At 48.2% G+C, this 20384-nt stretch overlaps 1 protein-coding gene across 2 annotated transcripts; it reads right to left on the bottom strand.

The window, feature by feature from the left end:
- Positions 1–5666: 5666 nt before the first annotated feature.
- On the bottom strand, positions 5667–13400 carry LOC122422844 (2'-5'-oligoadenylate synthase 1-like). 2 transcript variants are annotated; one of them, XM_043439567.1, is made up of 6 exons: positions 13027–13400; positions 11930–12218; positions 10369–10553; positions 8554–8786; positions 7590–7743; positions 5667–6260 (listed from the first exon to the last, which is right to left on the bottom strand). In XM_043439567.1, exons 1-6 carry the CDS (start codon positions 13201–13203, stop codon positions 6129–6131), a joined length of 1170 nt encoding a protein of 389 aa, XP_043295502.1. In that variant the 5' UTR covers positions 13204–13400; the 3' UTR covers positions 5667–6128. The 2 variants fall into 2 exon arrangements, 1 of the variants encoding a protein (XP_043295502.1); XR_006263979.1 differs by lacking the exon at positions 5667–6260 and adding an exon at positions 7984–8051 and having other exon boundaries at positions 7606–7743; positions 13027–13399.
- Between the last annotated feature and the right edge of the window lie 6984 nt (positions 13401–20384).

Below are 20384 nucleotides of genomic sequence, written 5' to 3'. Positions count from 1 at the left end.
GAGAAAATCGAAACTTACACCAGGGGAAAAGGAAACTCACAGAGTTTTCCGGCCCAATCCAGGCTTCAATCCAGGCCTCGCCCCCAGCCTTTCCGCTGCTCTCAAGGGAGGCTTGTAGTTAAAAACATGGCCCCTTGAGCTGGATTATGAGGGCTTGATATGGGTTATGTCTGTGTCTTTGAGCACACTGCCAGCCCTTTTTGTGCCTTGATTTCCCCATCTGTAAAATGGGGGTAACAGTGGTACCTATCTCACAGGCTTAATACAAAGATTAAAATACTTGCAAAGTGCTTAGAACAGGACCTAGTACATGGCTAGTGCTGTAAAGTGTTTGCAAAGCAAATAATTTCATAGGGGGCCAGAGGTCATCTTTTTTTATATATATAATTGAAGTATAGCTGATTTAAAATATTGTGTTAGTTTTCAGGAGTATAGCAAACTGATTCAGTTATATTTACATCTAAATATGTAATATATATATACAATGTAAAAAATTATTTTCCCAGAGGTCATCTTTTGAGGCTCTTTCCCCTTCTCCCTGTTCCCAATGGCTTGGGAATTCAGAGTTGATGAGAACAGTGAGGAGAAGAGACCAGAGAGGGCCCTGACTTGTTTAGGGACACACAGCAAGGCAACAGCTGAGCCACTCGGGTTTCAGTTCTGCCCCTGAACAAACACAGGTCCCCAGAGGCCTGCTCCTGTGGGCCCAGTCCCTCAGCACACACATGACCACCTGGCAGGTTTCATCGGGCATTGAGCCACACCCAGCAAGGAAAGAAAACATGCCCAGTAGCACACAGGCCAGAGAGGAGACAGACGTGCAACTCTTGTGTCCAGAACCATGAGAACGAAACTCCTGGGCAGCTCCCACTGGCTTCCTCTGTAACACAGAAGGCAAACATCTCCAAGGGGGACAGGAACAGACAGACCCCTTTCTCTGCTGTGATGATTACTTTTATTATTATTATCTTTTAAATGGTATTTATTTATTTGTAGTTTTTGGCTGTGCTGGGTCTTCATTGCTGTCAGCGGGCGTTTTCTAGTTGCGGCGAGTGGACACTACTCTCCAGTTGTGGTACATGGGCTTCTTATTACCTTGAATTCTCTTGTTGCAGAGTTCGGGCTCCAGGGTATGCAGGCTCGGTAGTTGTGGAACATAGGGCTTAGTTGTTCTGTGGCATGTGGGATCTTCACAGACCAGGGATTGAACTTCTGTCCTCTGCATTGGCAGGCAGATTCTTAACCACTGGACCACCAGGAAAGTCCTGTGATGATTAGTTTTGTATGTCAACTTGACTATGATCATGGTACTCAGATATTTGGTCAAACATTCTTCTCGAATTTTTTTTTTTTTTTAGTATATTTTTAAGATGAGATCAACATTGTAAACTTTGGGGAAAGCAGATTATTCACTATAATGTGGGTGGGCCTCATCCAATCAGGTGAAGGGATGAAAAGGAAACGGTCTGCTCTCTCCCTGAGGAGGAGGCAATTCCACAAGCAGATGCTTCTTTGGGTTTCCAGGTATCCTGGCCACCCTACCCTGCAGAATTTGGACTCACTGGCCCCTGCAGCCAATTCCTTAAAACAAATTTTTCTCTAAATCTAGATTTATAAAACCAATTTGTTCTATTAACCTCAAAAGTAAAGCAACCACTGTTTTACCAGCAAAATGGGTTTATTTGGGAACAGCGAAGAATTTCAATTTTGGACAATCAGGCAATAGCAAAAAGCCATAGGCAAGTTCAGCCAACAAAGAAGAGGAATATTACTTTATAGAGAAAAAGAGGAAGTTAGGAGGAGTTGTTTGAACATGTGTCCGTTGGAGGAAAGCAAGAATTCAAGGTGATGATGGGTTCTCATTGGCTCAGTTGCCAGGGGAGTTGGCTTCCTCCAGGAGAGATGCAATGTATATCTTTCCTGTCCTGGCCTGTCATTGACGATTTTTCCCTGTTGATCATTCTTCCTGTTAGGGGTGTGTTAATTAACTTGTCTTTCCTGGGATTGACCTCAGAGGTATTTGAGGTGTGAGAGCTCCCTCTCTGGTCTTCTAACTCCATAAGGTTTCCGTTTGTGAGTTCATTTTCACTGTTTGGTTTCTCTGGAGAAACTTGATGATTGCTCCTGTCCATAAAGGGCCCTTCCTTGCCCTTATCCGACTTCTAAAACACCTAGAGGTAGGCTGGGCTTAGGCTTCTTTTCTAAATGAAAATATAGAGGCTCAGAGAGCTGAAAAATATTTGTCCGAGGTCATAACAGCTTGTAAGTTATCTGGCTAGCTTCTAACTACCTGCTTTCTAAAGTCTGTGTGTTTTTTATTTAAAAAAATATTTTATTTTGAAATCATCTGAAACACAAAGAACTCTCTCATATTCTTGATCCTGAATATTTCACCATATTTGCTCCTCATTCTCTGTGTACATTGTATTATCAGTACTGAGTCATGTGAGTTGTATCTTTCCTGTCCTGGCCTGTCATTGACGATTTTTTCCTGTTGATCGTTCTTCCTGTTGGGGGTGTGTCTTTTCTAAATGAAAATATAGAGGCTCGGAGAGCTGAAAAATATTTGTCCGAGGTCATACAGCTTGTAAGTTATCTGGCTAGCTTCTAACTACCTGCTTTCTAAAGTCTGTGCGTTTTTTATTTAAAAAAATATTTTATTTTGAAATCATCTGAAACACAAAGAACTCTCTCATATTCTTGATCCTGAATATTTCACCATATTTGCTCCTCATTCTCTGTGTACATTGTATTATCAGTACTGAGTCATGTGAGTTGTATGTTGCAGGTATTATGTCTCTTTACTCTTAAAAAAAAAATATATATATATATATATGTATATAAACTTCATTTTTCAGAGTGGTTTTAGGATCCCAGAAAAACTGGGCAGAAGCCAAGAGATTTCTTATATACCCCACTGCCACCACCCCACCACCCCACCACCCCACCACCCCACCACTCCACCACCCCACCACAACCACCATCACGCCAGCCTTCTCCCACCCCCAACAACATTCTGCAGTGGTGTTTGAGCTGAGCCCCAAAGAATTGATGCTTTTGAACTGTGGTGCTAGAGAAGACACTTGAGAGTCCCTTGGATTCCCAAGGATGTCAAACCAGTCCATCCTAAAGGAAAACAGTCTTGAATATTCTTTGAAAGGACTGATGCTAAAGCTGAAGCTCCAATACTCTGGCCACCTAATGCAAGGAACTGACTCATTGGAAAAGACCCTAATGTTGGGAAAGACTGCGAAGGCAGGAGGAGAAGGGGATGACAGAAGATGAGATGGTTGGATGGCATCACCTACTCGATGGACATGAATTTGAGCAAGCTCCAGGAGTTGATGAAGGACAGGGAAGCCTGGTTTGCTGCAGTCCATGGGGTCGCCAAGAGTCGGACACGACTGAGCGACTGGACTGAACTGATTTGAGAGGTGAGAGCGCCCCCTTCTGGTCTCCTGGTTTCACTTAAAACGGGGTTTCCCGTTTCCAAGTTCAGTTTCAGTTTCACATCAGTATCCCCTAGCAGGGTGGGACGCTTGTTAACAACAGAGTAACCCACAAGGACACATCATAACCCCCCAGACTCCTTTAAGTTCAGTTCAGTTCAGTTGCTCAGTCGTGTCCGACTCTTTGCGACCCCATGAATCGCTGCACGCCAGGCCTCCAGGTCCATCACCAACTCCCGGAGTCTACCCAAACCCATGCCCATCGAATCGGTGATGCCATCCAGCCATCTCATCCTCTGACGTCCCCTTCTCCTCCTGCCCCCAGTCCCTCCCAGCATCAGGGTCTTTTCCAATGAGTCAACTCTTCGCATGAGTGGCCAAAGTATTGGGAGTTTCATCTTAAGCATCAGTCCTTTCAATGAACACCCAGGACTGATCTCCTTTAGGATGGACTGGTTGGATCTCCTTGCAGTCCAAGGGACTCTCAAGAGTCTTCTCCAACACCACAGTTCAAAAGCATCAATTCTTTGATGCTCAGCTTTCTTCACAGTCCAGCTCTCACATTCATACATGACCACTGGAAAAACCATAGCCTTGACCAGGCAGACTCCTTTACTCTTTTAAAAAAAAAAACAATTTTATCTGTTTATTTGTTTGGTCGTGCTGGGTCTTTGCTGCTGTGCAGGCATTTGCCTGGTTGCGGCGAGCCGGGGCTGCTCTCCAGTCATGGTGCTGCGGTGTGCGGGCTTCTGGCTGCGGTGGCTTCTCTTGTTGCAGAGCACAGGCTCTGGGTGCGCGCAGACTTCAGCAGCTGTGGCTCGTCGGCGCTAGACAGCAGTCTCAATAGTTGTGGTGCACCGGGGCCTGGCTGACCCGAGGCATGTGAGATCTTCTGGGACCAGGGATCGAACCTGTGTCCCCTGCCTTGGAAGACGGATTCTGAACCACTGGCCCACCAGGGAGGTCCCTCGCTAGCGTATCCTTTATGGCCTCAGTAGAGCTGTATTCTCTGCTTTTCCACGGGAGATAATTTGGTGGGGTTTTTTTTTTTTTTTTTCTTTCTGGATTTATATAGCACATCGGCCCCCAGCACATCCGCTTCCCTGACCTTTTAATCCCATCTCCCACCATCTCTCATGGGAATATCACCAGCAAAGGCTCGCATTTGATCCGTTCTAAGAGCCTGGCTAAGAGCGAGTCTGCGCCTTCTCCTGGGGTCCTTGCCAGGGTGTGAAGTCCTGAAGTCCAGGAGGGGACTTCCAAATCAATAAGCTGTTGGTCATCTGATCTGACTCTGCCGCCCCTTGATGAAGTGCCCTTGGGGTCACTCCCCCACACACCCACCTGACTTGTGCTGGTACATGCTGCCGGGTCTTCCGGCTGTTACGGATACAAGTCCATTCCTCCCTCAGCAGGCCCAGCATGTCCGCAGCTGGGCTGTGTTGGGACTTGACCATACTTACAGTCCTAGTGGGCAGGAGGGGAGATGGATACTGCTCCTCGGAGTTGGGGAGTGTCTTATGGACGAGAAGCCCTTGCAAGGGGGCAGATGCTAGCTTTTAATAGCAGGGGTGGATAGGATAGTTCTGAACCAGAAACCTTGCTTTACTGTTTCTTGTGGTCATACAAGCAGTATAAATTACAGCCCAAAATTAATAATAATCTGAAAACTCAGGGAAGTATAAAGATGAGCACCTCTCGGTTGGGTTCAGCTACATCTCATGTACTCAATAGCCATCCGTGACTAGTGTCTACTGAATTACACAGGGCAGTTCTAAAATTTTTCCCAGGTATATAATCAGAGATGTGGACAAAGGATGAACTAAAGATGCTTGTCTCAGGATTATCTGTAGCTGAGAATTGAAAGGACCCTCATCTCTCGAATAGTAGAGTATTCCACAAAATGTCAGCTCCACGAGGCAGGGAGTTTTGTCTGCTTTACTCATTGCTAAGCTCCAATACTTTGGCCACTTGATGAGAAGAGCTGATTCATTGGAAGAGACCCCAATGCTGGGAAATATTAAAGGCAAAAGGAGAAAAGGGTAGCAGAGGATGAGATGGTTGGATGGCATCACGAATTTAATGGACAATAATTTGAGCAAACTCTGAGAGATAGTGAAGGACATGGAAGCCTGGTGTGTTACAGTCCATGGGATCACAAAGAGTCGAACACAACTTAGTGACTGAACAACAGTGATCCAGTGGCCAGAACAATGCTTGGCACAGAACAGGTGCCCAATTAATATTTTTTTAATTGAATCAGTGAATATGCTCACACACACATAATATGTAGATATACTTCTTGGCTCTGTACCTTGAGGTTAATTAACACCCAACAAATGGCATTTGCTACCATTTTTGTTATTACTGACAATAAATTAGACCATCACCTTTCCCCCCAGGTTCACAGAAGAAAGTCAAGGCTGGGATTCCACTCTTTTGCCTGAGTCTCCTGGTGTCTCGGAGAGGCTATTGTCAGGCTCCAATGGGGAGCGGGCTGTCTATGAAAGAAAAGAGAGCACAGAATAGTGGGAAGGCTGGGGGTCAGGAGACTTGGGCTCTGGTCCCAGGTCTGACATCAATTCATGGCTGTCTTTGGATCCAGGCCCCCTAGCCCTAGACATGAAGAGGGCTGGCCCAGATGGCTCTGGAGACCTTGCCTCCAAGATACTCTGGCGTTCAGAGGATGGTACATGTCCAGTTCTCTTCCACCTGGGGAGGGGCTCCTTCATGGAGCTGGGTTCTTGGAGAGGATCTATAAGGTTGTCTAAAATCATAGGCCTGGAACATCAGGTCGCTGTGTTCTTGGGGCTGAAAAGGAGAAGCAGGTGGTCACATTGGAGAGCTGGGCCTCCCCGCTTGGCATGGGTCTCAGTAAGCATCCCCGGTGGACGCTGTGACCTGCCACCTGGATGCCCTTTGAGGAAGGCCATGCCCCCTCCTGGGTTGTCCACATTCAGCAGCTGACCGGTGTTGGGGCTATAAAGGCCTGGCCACCTCAGTCTTCTGTAGGACAACTCTGGAGGCTGTTGGGGCCCCCAGGACTCCCCGGGGGGATGGTCTGAGATGGCCAGCATCCCGTCCGCCCCTCTCTTCATGTTGGTACCCGCCTCGCTCCCCTCCTTTACACAGGTGTCGGTTCCAGTGGTCCTCCCCAGAAACCTCCTGCATGTGAACTTCATCCCAGAGCCTGTTTCCTGGGAAACCCATCTCTGGCATCATCAGCCCTCCCCACTCCAGCTTGAGAAAGATCCCTACTCTTGGAGTGGAAAGATGAGGCCCTCAGCCCTGACTTAGCTGTGTGATACACTCACATCCTCACCTACTCTGAGTCACTCGTTTGTCCTGTGATATGGAGGGGGGAGGGGATACAAGGCAGGCTGTTTAGCTCAGCGGAGTAAGCCCTGGCATTGGAGTCTGCTGAGTGGGATTCCCGGTTCTGGGGCTCCCTAGCTGAGTGACCTTGAGCAGGTGACTTCACCTCTCTGAGCCTCCTTTTCTCATCTGTAAGATGGGAGTAGAAATCAGGGCTCATGGGGTGTCGTGAGGATTTAATAAAACAATTAAATTTAAGGGGCTAGGAACAGAGCCTGACCCCAAAGCAGGTATTCATTAAGTGGTGGTTGTTATTCTTTTTCTTCTTAGTGAAATGAGCCAACTGGAGCTGTTAAAAAAAGTTACTTCTGGCCAAGGAGGCATTAATTAAAGAATAAGCTCTGGATAGGGATGTGAGAAGTCTAGGAACCCTCTGGGGTGAAGATGACTATAAATCAGGGAGCATAGCCTGGCATGGTGTGAATGGAAGTGACCTCTGTGAAAGTGAAAGTCGCTCAGTCGTGTCTGACTCTTTGCAACCCCATGGACTGTAGCCCACCAGGCTCCTCTGTCCATGGGGATTCTCCAGGCAAGAATGCTGGAGTGGATTGCCATTTCCTTCTCCAGGGCATCTTCCTGACCCAGGGATTGAACCCAGGTCTCCTGCATAGGCAGGCGGATTCTTTACTGTCTGAGCCACCATGGAAGCCCTAGTGACCTCTAGTAAGAGGCAATTTCTTTGGAAGGAATGGTCTCTAGCTACACACCCCATGATGTGTGGAAGGGATGGGGGCAGGGCAGCAGTAAAGAAGCAGAAGTTCTCACCGACACATCCCAGGAGCCCACTGGAGACCCGTCCCATTTCTTAAAGCATGGGTAATCCAGCCAGACCAAAGCCGCTTGTGCCAGCCGCTTCCAGCTATCTAGGTCTCCACCAGCAACATTTCCTGTAGGGTCCGCCGGGTCCAGAATCACAGGCCTGAAGAGTAATATTTAGAGAGAGAGAAATGAGAAGCTGGGTTCTCTCTGGTGGGTGGTCTAGATGCTCCAGGAAGGGCAAAGCAACCAGCCTGGCACAGGCTGAGACTCAGGCAGCATCAGGGCTCCAGCAGAGCATCACTCCCTAGGGTGTGTCCTGGGTGCCCTGCTCCAGGGAGGACAGTGAACAGAAGGAGGAGCCTTGCATTTGGGCTTTGATAAACCTGGGCGTGAATCTCACCTCTGCTCTTCTGTAGGAGTGTGACCTTAGGTAGATGTCTTGGTCTCTCTAATTCTCTGTATGCTCATCTGTGAAATGGGCAGATTTGAACATCCCTACTTCAAAGGATGTTCTATGAGGATCTAGATAAGCAACATGGAATACTCAGCACAGTAATTGGGCCATCGTAACGGGTTAGTGCATGACAGTTACAATAATCATAATTTTTACTATACTATTAGAGTGTGTTAGTCTTATAGCAAGCTCTTACTTCCTGGGAGGAATTATTATTGTTCCTGCAGCTGTTGTTATTTCAGTTGAAATTTCAGCTGTTTCACTCATTTTCTGTTAGGGTTTGAACAAGCTCTTTACTGCTCAGAATCTTGGTTTACTCATTAGTGAAGCAATTAACATAGTGCCTGCCTCACATGGTCGTTTGCACATTGTTTTTAAAATTAGATGGTAGTAGTAAAGTGCCCAGTGGCATGATAAGTATCAGAAGATGATCAATAATTCCTTCGTTTCCGGGTGCTGCAGCTGTAAGCAGGGGTCCATTTACGTGGGGAGCTGAGCCAAGAGGGGATGGAGTACCTGGGTTTTGCAAGTTGCCTTGTCAGGTATTCTTCAATAATAGGGTTTTCAGAGTTATAATTCCTTTTCCAGTAGATGCAAAGCTTCTGATACTTCAGGACTAATTCCAAGACAGTCTGAAATCCCTGAGCTGTGATGAATCCTGTTTCCTGGCACCCTTGCTCCCAGGCATAGACCGTCAGAAGCTCCAGGGCATATTGTGGGGGCAATGGCTTTCCAAGCTGCTCCTTACACTGAGTAGATGGAAAACAATCAGAAAAATGGGCTTGTCTAGCATTTGTGTAAAGCACATTTCTCATGCATCAAATTCAGCCTGCCACTTGTTTTAGGGTATAAAGTTTTCTGAGAGCAAATCCACACCTATCCATTTAGGTATAGTCTATGGTGGCATTCACAGAGCTATTAACTCACTTGTTCAAAGCCAGATGGCTAGGAAGTGAACAGAAGTGTGTGTATGTGTGTGTGTGTGTGTGTGTGTGTGGTGTTGGTGGAGGATATAGCACTCATTAATTCACCTAACAATCATTTTTTGAACTCTCATGTGCCAGGCACTGTTCTAGGTTCCTGTGATGCAGCAGAGAATCAAACATATAAATCCTTCTGTTCTTGTACATTTATAGAGGGGAAAGTGAAAGTGAAGTCCTGTCTGACTCTTCGCAACCCATGGACGGTAGCTCACCAGGCTCCTCTGTCCATGGAATTTTCCAGGCAAGAGTATTGGAGTGGGTTGCCATTTCCTTCTCCAAGGGATCCTCCTGACCCAGGGATCGAACCTGGGTCTCCCACGTTGCAAGCAGGCGCTTTACCATCTGAGCCACCAGCGAATAGTGGGGAGACAGACAATAAATATGACTACTGGAAAAACCACAGCTTTGATTAGTTCTGAACAGATGTGAGACTTGCACCATAAAGAGAGCCGAGCACCAGAGAACTGATGCTTTTGAATTGTGGTGCTGGGCAAGACTCTTTGAGGGTCCCTTGGACTGTAAGGAGATCAAACCAGTCAATCCTAAAGGAAATCAACCCTGAATATTCACTGGAGGTTCTGATGCTGAAGCTGAAGCTCCAATACTTTGGCCACCTGATGCGAAGAGCCAACTCATTGGAAAAGACCCTGATTTGGGGAAAGATTGAGGGCAAGAGGAGAAGGGGGCGGCAGAGGGTGAGAGGGTTAGAAAGCATCACCGACTCAATGGACAGGAATCTGAGCAAGCTCTGGGAGAGAGTAGAGGACAGGGGAGCCTGGCATGCTGCAGTCCCTGGGGTCACAAAAAGTCAGACATGACTTAGTAACTGAACAAACATGAGACAATAAACAAACAAATAGGCACATGCAAAGGCCCGGAGGTTGGAGTGCAGACTTTCTCTCCAGGAGGACTAATGAAGAGAAGAGCATGGCCTGAGGGTGGTGGTGAGGGGGCAGAGATGGGGGTTCAGAGAGGTCAAGGGCAGATCCTTTGAGCCTCCAAAGATGATCTGGACCAGGGGGTAACAGAGGTGATGACCATGGATGAATCATAAATGTATTTTAATATGGACCAACATTTGCTGACTAGTTGGATGTGGGTGTCTGTGAAGAAGCCAAGGATGACCCTTGGTTTGGCCACAGTAACTAGAAGGATGGATTTGTGATTTCCCTTCCTTCCCCTCTGCTCTCCCCTCCCCACTGTTACCTCTCCCTCTTCCCACTGCCTCATCCTGGCTCCTCCCCACGCCTCTCCCTGCCCCTTGCATCCCTCCACACCACCCCTCCCGCCTCACTCTCTCCCTTCCTCCTCCACTTCCTCGGCTCTGCCCACATAGGACCGGCCATACCTGTTGGTACCAGTGCTTCACCAGGCGGATGAGGCTCTTCAGCTTGGTTGGACGACTCTTCAGGAAGTCTCGCTGCAGCTCTGTGAAGCAGGGGGAGAACTCGCCTTCTTTCCCCAGTTTCTTGCACTCTTGGATGAGCTGGACATAGATTTTAGGATCAGGTCTGTAACCTTTAGTCAACTGACCTGTTGGGAATGGATTCAAATTTAAATGTCAGCTCTTTTCTGAGCTTCTTTCTGTCGCCCCGGGGACACAGACTCACTGGCCATGGAGGGCAGTGGGGAGGTGAGCAGGCCCAGAGCCAGGAGGCGTGAGGTCCTACCCGGGCCTCCCTTCTCCCGCCTCCACCGCCGTCACCCATCGTCTCTCACCTGGACTCAGCAGAGGTGGCGGCACCCTCCTCCCTGGATCCTCCACAGCCCATACAGAGGCCTTGAAACCTGATCCTTCCACTTCTTGCTTCCCAGGACCTCTGGGTAAAATCCCAAGTCCTCACAGAGGCCCACGCGGATGGTGAGACCCGTCTCCTCCCTCGTCTTACCTCCTGCCTCAATCCCTTTGCCACTGACTGCCCTGGTTGCTTCTCTTCTTCAAACATGCCACGTTCATTCCTGTCTTTGCACCTGCTGTTTCTTCTTCCTGGGAGGTCTTCCCAGGCCTGGCTCTTTCTCATTCTTTGGGCCTCAGGCCAGAGGTCACCTCTCTTGTCGCCCTATCTACCAAAGTCCTCTGATCCCCTTTGCTCTCCATCGAGTCACCATATTTAGCTGTGGTCACAGCGAGTTATCATTTCCTTCCTGGTGTTCTTATGGTCAGGCTCCAGGAGAGAGGTTCTCTGTCTGTCTCGTTTAGGGCCATGGAACACCTTGGCCTTGCACCTCCACGTCTGTGTTCCTGCTCAGTCGCTCAGTCCCGTCTGCCTCTTTGAGACCCCATGGACTCTAGCCTGCCAGGCTCCTCTGTCCATGGAATTGCCCAGGCAATACTGCTGGAGTGGGTTGCCATTTCCTTCTCCAGGGGATCTTTCCGACCCAGGGATCGAACCTGCATCTCCTGCTTGGCAGGAGCATTCTTAACCCCTGAGCCAGCAGGGAAGCCCCGCATCTAAGGTGCACACTGGAGACTGACCCTCAGAGAATGCATTGCTTCCTGTCCCAGTGTCCCTGCACACGATCTCTAGATTCCAGCCCCAGTATAAGTTTGATGTGGTTGCCTCACATTTGCATAAAAATGAAATTAACATATTGAATTTACCCGAGACCTCATTTTTAGAAAAAAGAACATCACACAGTTTGCAAAAAGTCGAACTAATAAGCCTGGTAGGTGTTCTATACAAATATCTTGACCCCCAACTGTACCAGTTTGGTGTTTAATGTCACTTCAGTGGCTGAGCGAGACCCTAGGCATTCTTGTCCCAGGAGAGATGCCTGGGTCTCCTCCCACTTGAAGGGATACCTTGGTTACTAAGACATTTTATTTCTGCTCAGAGACAAGAAAAGAGAACGGAAGAAGCCCTGACATAGGACAAAGACTGTAGGAACTCGTGGCTGGGAGCACTCACCCAGGGCATCAAAGGCAGGCAGGACATCGAACTCCACCGCCTGGTTGAGCTTGGGGGACCTCAGGACAAAGCTGAGGACGCGGGGATTCTCCCATCGTCGTTTCTGGACCTCAAACTTCACTTCAAATGTTTCCTCTCTTTGACAAGCTTCCAGCTGTCTCCTAATTTCTTCGATGAATTCTCCTCGGCGCTCAAGCTGTTCCTGAAAACTTGTGAGATTGGTGAAGAAGACGACGAGGTCAGCATCTGATCGTCCTCTGAGGGTCGTGCCTTTGCCTGAGGAGCCGCCCTAAAACAGGTAATAAGAGTAAAACTGACATTTTTCATTGAGAAGAGCCTCCCTTAATAAAATGCTGAGAACAATCACTAACATTTTGAGTGCTAGCCACTGCTCTGAAGGCATCAGCAGCTGGAACTCCTAGAATGCTCACAAGAACTCTGGGATCTAGCTGCTGTTATTATCTGTTGTTATCTTCCAGATGGCGAAACAGATGCTGAGATATCATGTATCAGTCCAGTGACACAGCTAGTGGGTGGCAGAGATACAGTTCACATCCTGGTTGTCTTTTTCCAGGGTCCATATTCTTTCCTCCCTGTAATTTACGACCTTATATGATTAATACTGTAAACTGGCCCATGGCTGACTTTACTTGATCTGCAAGCCTGATGAGGTGCTGAAAATTCTGGATAAGGAAACTGAGGCACAGAGAGGTTAAGTGACTTGCCCAAGATTTCACAGCCAGCCGGTGCTATCTGCTTTCAAAACGTATACTCTTAACCAACTCGAGACTCTGCAGAAATGGTGAGATCCCACCCTGGTAAAGATTAGTGAACTGCAGATGCTGCCAGGATTCAGATTGCTTATCTCCAAAGCAGTCATGACCTAGGTGGTTTATACACTTCCCCAGGGAAATTGTTAAAAACCTACAGATGGATTCCCTCTCCCCAGAAGCTATTTTCACAGATGTGATTATAGTTCCGGCATGGATAAATCAGAACCAGCCCCAGAGACCTCAGCCTCTTGCTCTCTGACTGTCCCTGTGCAAACACTTGCAAACCAGCCCCCCTTCTCCCCAGCCAGGCAGTTCTGGACTCACCTTCACAACTTTGGACACTCGAACTCGGTGAGGGGCATATCGGAAACACCTCTCTTTCAGGAAAGTGCAGATGATGTCAATGGCTTCTTTGACCTGCGTGCCGAACTCCTCGTTTGGCAGGAGGTGGTCTTCGATGAACTTGTCTAGAGACTTGGCCGGGGTATGGCTGAGCTCCATCACGACGCTGGGGACTGGAGACCCAGAGGCAGCAGAACTAACTGTGTCCTGAACCTGTGAGCTTCTGTCTCCTCTGCTGCCTGCGTCTCAGTTCAGTTCAGTGCCTGCCTCTAGGGGACTGTTAAGTTTCATTTCACAGGCAGGGAGGAGCTATGCTGCTGCTGGTTTCAGTTCCTTGCATGGGAGGAGTTTTGTCTTGAATCTTTGTTTCTATTTTGCCTCTCTGCAAATGAAAGGCTCCTGCCACCCCACAGACCTGTCAGATCTCTCAGCTCTTTCCTCCAGAATCCCAGAATTCCTCCCTGCCTTTAGCAGGCCGACTAGAATATCTGGTCTGTCTTCAGACTATACTCTGAAAAGCTGCTTTTAAACCCACCTTAGTACTTCACCCAAGAGGAATCACAATTACAGATAGATTTCTGGTTTCCTTTTCTTCTTTTCACTGTGGACGAAATTGTTTTATAGTCTCCTGGGATCCTGGCAGCAGGACATGTATATTGCAAACAGAAACAGTCAGAAAAATCCGGAAGCATTGTTTAGTCCACCCCTAATCCTAAACCTCAAAGACGACAACTATGACTACTTTGGGGTAGTCTTGTGAGATATTTTTCTAGGTTTATGCACACATACACACAAACATAATTTCTCTCTGTCTTTTTTTTTAATGGCATGAATCAATACGTTGTACTTTTTCATGAACTTTAGTTCTTTAGGTCGACAGAAAAATTGTGAGCTGTCCCTAGCTGTGCAGCTTTGAACACGAGTGTAACTGGGCAGCCTCTCTGTCCTGATTTGTAAAGAGGTCTTTCGACCTGAAAAGTATTCACAGCATAAAAGTTGAGAGTTATGTTTTATTCGATGGGAATTTTTAGCACTTTAAGCCAGGGAGACAGCCTCTCAAGTGACCCTGAGAAGACTGCTCCAAAGAGGCGAGGCGAGGAGCCAGGTTGTAGAGAAGTTTCACAACATAGGTCAGGTAGTCTGGACATCAAAAGGGTTTGGGTAAATTAAAGAAAGCCAGATATCCCATTGAGGCAAAAAGGGGAAAAACAACAACAACATAAAATAGAAGAATGAGCTTTTTTCTTTCCATTTCCAGAGAACAAAGAAGATAAAGAGAAGAGTGGGCAGGCCTGAACATTCTTAGTCTTTCTACTTTGTCAGTTCAGTTCGGTTGTTATAGCCACGCTTTCTGGGAAACAGACTCACTCAGAAGGACAATGCAGATAGTGGAGTGCAGTTTATTACACCGGCGGGCCCAAGGCAGAGTCTCCTCTTAGCCAAGGACCCCGTCCACCATTTGTGAAAATCTTTTATACCCCATGCCTACGTGTCTAAACCCACCTCCTATCCCATGTGTACGTGTCTAAACCCGCCACTTGCCCCATGTGTACGTGTCTTAACCCGCCACTTGCCCCATGTGTACGTGTCTTAACCCACCACTTGCCCCATGTGTACGTGTATTAAACAGTCAATAGTCAATAAGCCCGCAGTTACATTCCAACCAGTTAATAATCAATAAGCCTGTGATTACATCTTGACAGATACGAAAAAAAGTTTATGACCTGTCCGGAGACAGGTGTGATTACGGTATGCTTCCTCTTAGGCAATGAGTAGCCTGGATGTGATCTTCAGGATTCCTCTGTCTGGAGGGGGTCTTATCCTTCCATTGTCGTCCCCACAGGCACTCAGCAGAGAGTTCAGAGTCCACTGGAGAGGCAGTCGAGCACAGCCAGCACGGACAGGCCTGAGATGGAGTCCAGGCCCTATGAATTCCTTCTTCATTCCCCCCTCTTGATGCTCTTAGTTTCCATAACGAGCATCATTTATTGAGACATATTGTACCTTGGCCCTCCTGTCACCCACATGAGAGAATGCTATCAACCTCTGGGTTACAAAATTCACAAGGCATTGTGGGAAGCAGGGCCCACAGAGCAGTATGATGAAGAGTACTATAACAACAGTCACAATGGTTTCCCACCAGTCTCCCTTTACCCAGGAGAGGACTGAAGTCCAAAAGGGAATATTTGCATTAGACATGGCTTTCACTTGATTTTGCATATCCTTCAAGGCAGTAGATACATTTCCAGACAGGTCAGGGATGTACACACAACATTCGACTTTAATTACGGCGCAAGTCCCTCCTTGGGCTGCTGTGAGTATGTCTAATGCCATCCTATTTTGAATTACTGCCTTCCTCATCTGAATTTGTTCTTCATTCAAAGCTTGAATGGCTTTTGTGCTGTCTAAGAGGGCCTGTTTAGTGAAATTAGTTAAGGCCTCTACCTTAACCATGATATCTGTTGTCCCTATAGAGGGTACAAACAAGGCAGCTAGATAGTCATACCATTGGAACACAGATCGTGTCCATCTTGCATGCAGATAAGGCAGGTTTACTGGAGGCTGGTGTAGGCCAGGCTTAATACTGCCATGGGCGAAAGCAAATCCTAATGTGCAACGCCCCACCCAGCCAACTGGTAACCATGGCCATAAGTTAAGCCCACAGAGCCACTGGGTCCCATTGGGGGCTACCCAGCGGATTCCAGGATTATATTTCCAGTCGGAACCGGGCCACTGAACAGACTGATTGGGGTGATAGGTAACTTCCAAGATTTGTTTACATTGTTCAGGGGGCAAATAACCCATATATTTTAATTCTTTTGGGTCTAGGGGGTGGTCTCCAAATCCAACTTTCTGTTCTTTTTGTTCCCAGCAAATAGTAGCAGGGGTAATCAACTGTCCTTTCTCAGGAGTCATCCAGAAATATTCATCCCAGACCTGGTAGTATTGCTCAAGGTACCGGGAGGCCTGTCCCCCTTTTGTTAAGGGAGCCCTTTTCCTCTTTAATTTTCATATATGAGGTATAAGCCTTTGTTATCTCCATAAGGCTGGTGTTCATGTTAAATGTAACCCTATGTCCCTGGCCCATTGATGGCTTCTTCTTACACCAGGAGAGCAAAGAAAGGTTATGGTTGGTGAGAGAGAGAAAAGTTCCTTTCTGTTGCTCTAAGAAGGAACACAGTGGTATAAAATCCCTATAATGGAGTGGCGATACCCACCAGGGGAGTCCGTCCATTACTGACAGGGGCATGGCCCCACATACCCAACAGTTGGAGGAGTTGTGGAAGTTCGCGTAAGAATGTGCCCACGAGATGAAGACGTTGTCCTGTGCAGGAACACTGGTCAGGTTCAGGATTGCGTTGAAGAGGCTGAGCAGCAGGAGTCGTTTACCCAGCTCCATCCTGTAGAGGGCTCGTCCGGGATCTCCTTCTCTTCTTCCTCTTCAGAATGATCTTGGTTCCCCGTGAGTCAGTGGGGTCCTTCTGGGTGGTCCACTCAGCGTCTTCCGGGTCAGCGTGGTATGCCTTCTTCGCTCTGGTGTGATGGATCAAGGGACAATACCTGCAACTTTAACTGCAGTAGGGGTAGTTAGAATAACATAAGGGCCCTTTCACCAAAGGGCTAGCAAATCATGTTTCTAATCTTTGACCCATACTTGGTCACCAAGTGTAAACTCATGAATCTGTTCCCCAAGGGGGAACGGCACCCTTTCTTGTACAAACTTAGTTACCCGATTTATTACCTTACCCAGTTCCATCTGCTGTGAAATCCTATCCCCCCTTACCTGAGGCAAATTTGTTGACACCTGTTTTATTATGGGAGGAGGCCTCCCATACACAATTTCGTGCGGAGAATAGCCTTGGGACTGTGGGGTCATCCTGAGTCTGAGCAGAGCCATTGGAAGCAAGTCCACTCAGGAGCAGTCAGTCTCTCTGATCCACTTGGAGAGTCCCTTTAAGTGTCCAGTTGGTTCATTCCACCATCTCAGAACTCTGGGCCTATATGCAGTGTGCAGTTTAAAGTTTTGCTTACTTGTTATACTAAATCAGCTACAAAAGCCGGGCCATTGCCTGATTCAGTGCTGGTAGGAAATCTAAATCTAGGAACCATTTCCCTAATCAGGCACTGGGATACTTCTGATTCTCTTTCAGTCCAGGTAGGAAAAGCTTTTACCCATCTCAAGAATGCACATACCATGACCAGCAGGTAACGGTAGTGTCGGTGAGGTTTCATTTCAGTGAAGTCCACTCCCAGGTGTTCAAGGGGCAGTGTGCCTTTCAGTTGAATACCCGGAGGTTTTTGTCTGAATATCCAAGAGGCAGCATTAACCTGTGAGCAGGCAGCATGGCCTAGGTGGGTCACTTGGTGTGTCTGGCTTACCAGAGTGTGTGCCAGCTCCTCCGGTACCAATAATTTGCCACTTGGCAATTCCCACCCTCTCTTTTCAGTCTTGATGGCCCCTTCCGCTTTGGAATACCCAAGAGCTGTTGTCCTTGTTTTATCAGGCTAGTGCCATCAGTATATAGGACCCAGTTAGGGTCTGGAACCTTGAGCCCTTCTTTAAAATAAACCCCAGATACCTTACCTCCTCTTTGTAGATCTGTGCCTTCTTCTTCGACACCCGGTAACCTGCTTTCATCAACAGCTGGAGCAGTGCATTTGTCCCTTTCCAGCATTTTTCCTTGGTCTCAGGCAGCCAGCAGCAGGTCATCCCCCTATTGTAGGAGCTGACATCCATACTCTTCTGGATGGAATGAGTCCAGATCAGAAGCCAGGGCTTCCCCAAAGATGGCTGGGAAGTTTTTAAACCCTTGTGGGGGAGTCCAGATGAGCTGTTGTTTGGTGCTCCCCACTGGATCTTCCCATTCAAAGGCAAAGATGGGCTGTGACGCTGGGGCGAGGCGTATGCAGAAGGCATCCTTGAGATCTAGGCAAGTGTAAACTTTAGTCCTCGGTGGGAGGAGGCTAAGCAAGGTATAGGGGTTTGGAACAGTGGGGTTGGTTGACTAGCCTGAGATCTTGTACAGGCCTACAGTCCTGTCCTCCTTCCCTGTTGACTGGCAGGATTGGCGTATTCCAAGCCAACTGTCACTCTACTAGAATGCCTGCTTGTTTCAATCTATTGATGTGGGGCAATATGCCGGCTCAGGCTCCATCCATAGCGGGTACTGGCGCCCTCTAACCGGGATGGTGCCTGGTTTGAGTTCCATTATCACTGGGGCGTGATGTTCAGCCAGCCTGGGGGGAGGGGGTGTTGTCTTCCACCCAGACCTCAGGGAATAATTGAGTTAACTCCCTCATGCTCTTCTGGCCCACCCGGTTCTGCCTTCAGAGGCTCATGCAACCTCCACTCATCTTGGGTTGGTATTGAGAGAGAGGGCAAATAAGTCATAGAGTCCGTCCAGAAGGTGGGCCTCTCCTCAGGGGAGAAAGTCACTTGTGCTCCTAGTTTGCAGAGCAAGTCTCTTCCCAGCAGGGGTACTGGGCACTCAGGAATGTAGAGGAATTCATGAATCACTTGGTGCCCACTCCCCCCTCATCTGACATTTTCTGGGTTGGCAAAACGATTTAGTCATCTCTTCTCCCGATACCCCAGTTACAGCGGTAGTCTTTGTGGACAGTGGTGCCACAGGTTTTGTTACTACCGACAGTTCTGCTCCTGTATCCACCATGAAGTCAATGTTTTGGTCCCCCGCTTTTACGGTTACCATGGGCTCTCAGGGACCTGATATCTCTGAGCCCTGGCAGCCCTAGTTAATTTCCAGGTCAGCAAGCCCCACAACTGCGGGAGCTTCCTCTTCCTTCCTTGCCTTAGGGCATTCATTCTTCCAGTGGCCAAAAGCTCGGCGCCAGGCACACTGGTTTGGCTGTAACGGGCCCAGGGCCTCCCGTGGGACCGGCTGAAGGACTGTCCTGTCCCTGGGGCAGATGAGGTTTTCTGGAGGGCCCGAGGTAGACTTTCCCAGAGCAGCAGCTTGCACTATAAGTCTCTTGTCTGTTCTCTTTCGTTCCCTCCAGCTCTCTGGCAGAGCGCGGTCTCTGCTTAATTCCAATGTCTCCCTCCCCCTCTTGTCAGTACTCACCGGGAGAGGCGGGTATAGCTTGGGCGGTTCGGGTGGAGCGGGATCCTGGAAGTGTTGGCCAGAGGCTTCTGTCACCGGGATCGGAGCCTGCCCAAATGGCGGCTCTACGAACTCCGGGAAAGCTGGCGGAGGAGCAGCGGCTGTTGCAGAAACTTCACCTGGCCCTGGATCGGGCATTAAGGAGGCCTCCGGTCCTGGTGAAGCACTGGGAGGCAGGCGCGTCATTATCCAGCATGGGGGAGGGGTCAGGTCATCCCCTTCCAAATCCTGTAGAATTTCCTTTTTTATCATCAGTCAATTTTTGTGCCCTTAATATTTTTCCCTTTCCCTTCTGGATACAGAACCTTGTCCAAGTAGGAGGGTCTCAAGCTAACCCTAGCCATGAGTCAATAGATGGATATCGATCCAGGTGTCCTGGCTCTCCTGTGACTACTGTGTAGATTGCTTCCACTATTTTTAAGTTCACGGTGTTCTCTGGTGGCCATCCTGCTCCCATAGGGGGCCATTCGACCTCACAGAGTATGTGGAGGCAGTTAGGCTTCATCTTCACCCCATAGTCTCCTCCTAATCCCTTCTTTAAATTTTTCACTCCAATACAGTTGCCTTAGATTCACTTCCCCCCATCTTGCTTACCTTCTCAGACCTTCTTCTACTTTTCCTTTTCGTTCTGTCTACGAAGTTCTCAGTACCCTATGTACTTCTGATATTTCCACTCAGTGACACTTAAATTGCCATTCTGCCTCCTTCCTAATTGGGGTGAGAAGAGCCTTACCTGCCATATCCCAGAGGGAGAAGGGGGATCAGCGTGTCTTCACCTGCTGGTCAGCACAGCTGAACCAGAACATCACATGGTCCAAGACTGTTTCTCCCTTAAAGTCCATTCTGCCTTGGTGGGCTTGATCAGGTGTGGATGAAAACACAGATGGGTTAAATATCTCATGTCCCAGGCCATCTCCGGAAAAGCCAATTCATACTCACTTCTGTTTCCCCCTCCTTCTAGCCTAACAATTCCGGGGGCGGGGGGGTCAAGAATTTCACAGCAGACGGGACACCTCCTGGGGGAGGGCAGAATACGAGCATACTAGGACCAGTTTCTTATCCTAAAAATCCCTTGGCGATCGCTTGGTAATAATTTTCCCTGAGACGGCGTGGACGCACCTCCTAAATGTCCTTCACAAATTTCCTTCCTAAACCCTAGCACGCTCGTCGACCTGTGTACCAAGCAATCGCCACCTGCCTATTCCAGGCTCCTGTGGG

This window comes from Cervus canadensis, chromosome 1 (genome assembly GCF_019320065.1).
Source record: "Cervus canadensis isolate Bull #8, Minnesota chromosome 1, ASM1932006v1, whole genome shotgun sequence".
NCBI lineage: Eukaryota > Metazoa > Chordata > Mammalia > Artiodactyla > Cervidae > Cervus > Cervus canadensis.
This window is presented reverse-complemented; position numbering and strand designations above follow the sequence as displayed.

Coding starts and splice junctions, on each gene's coding strand:
- LOC122422844 (XM_043439567.1), bottom strand. CDS start 13,203: ATGGAGCTCAGCCATACCCCGGCCAAGTCTCTAGACAAGTTCATCGAA. Junction 8,787..10,368: donor TGAAGCACTGGTACCAACAG/GTATGGCCGGTC, acceptor CCATCTACTCAG/TGTAAGGAGCAGCTTGGAAA. Junction 7,744..8,553: donor AGGCAACTTGCAAAACCCAG/GTACTCCATCCC, acceptor ATTACTCTTCAG/GCCTGTGATTCTGGACCCGG.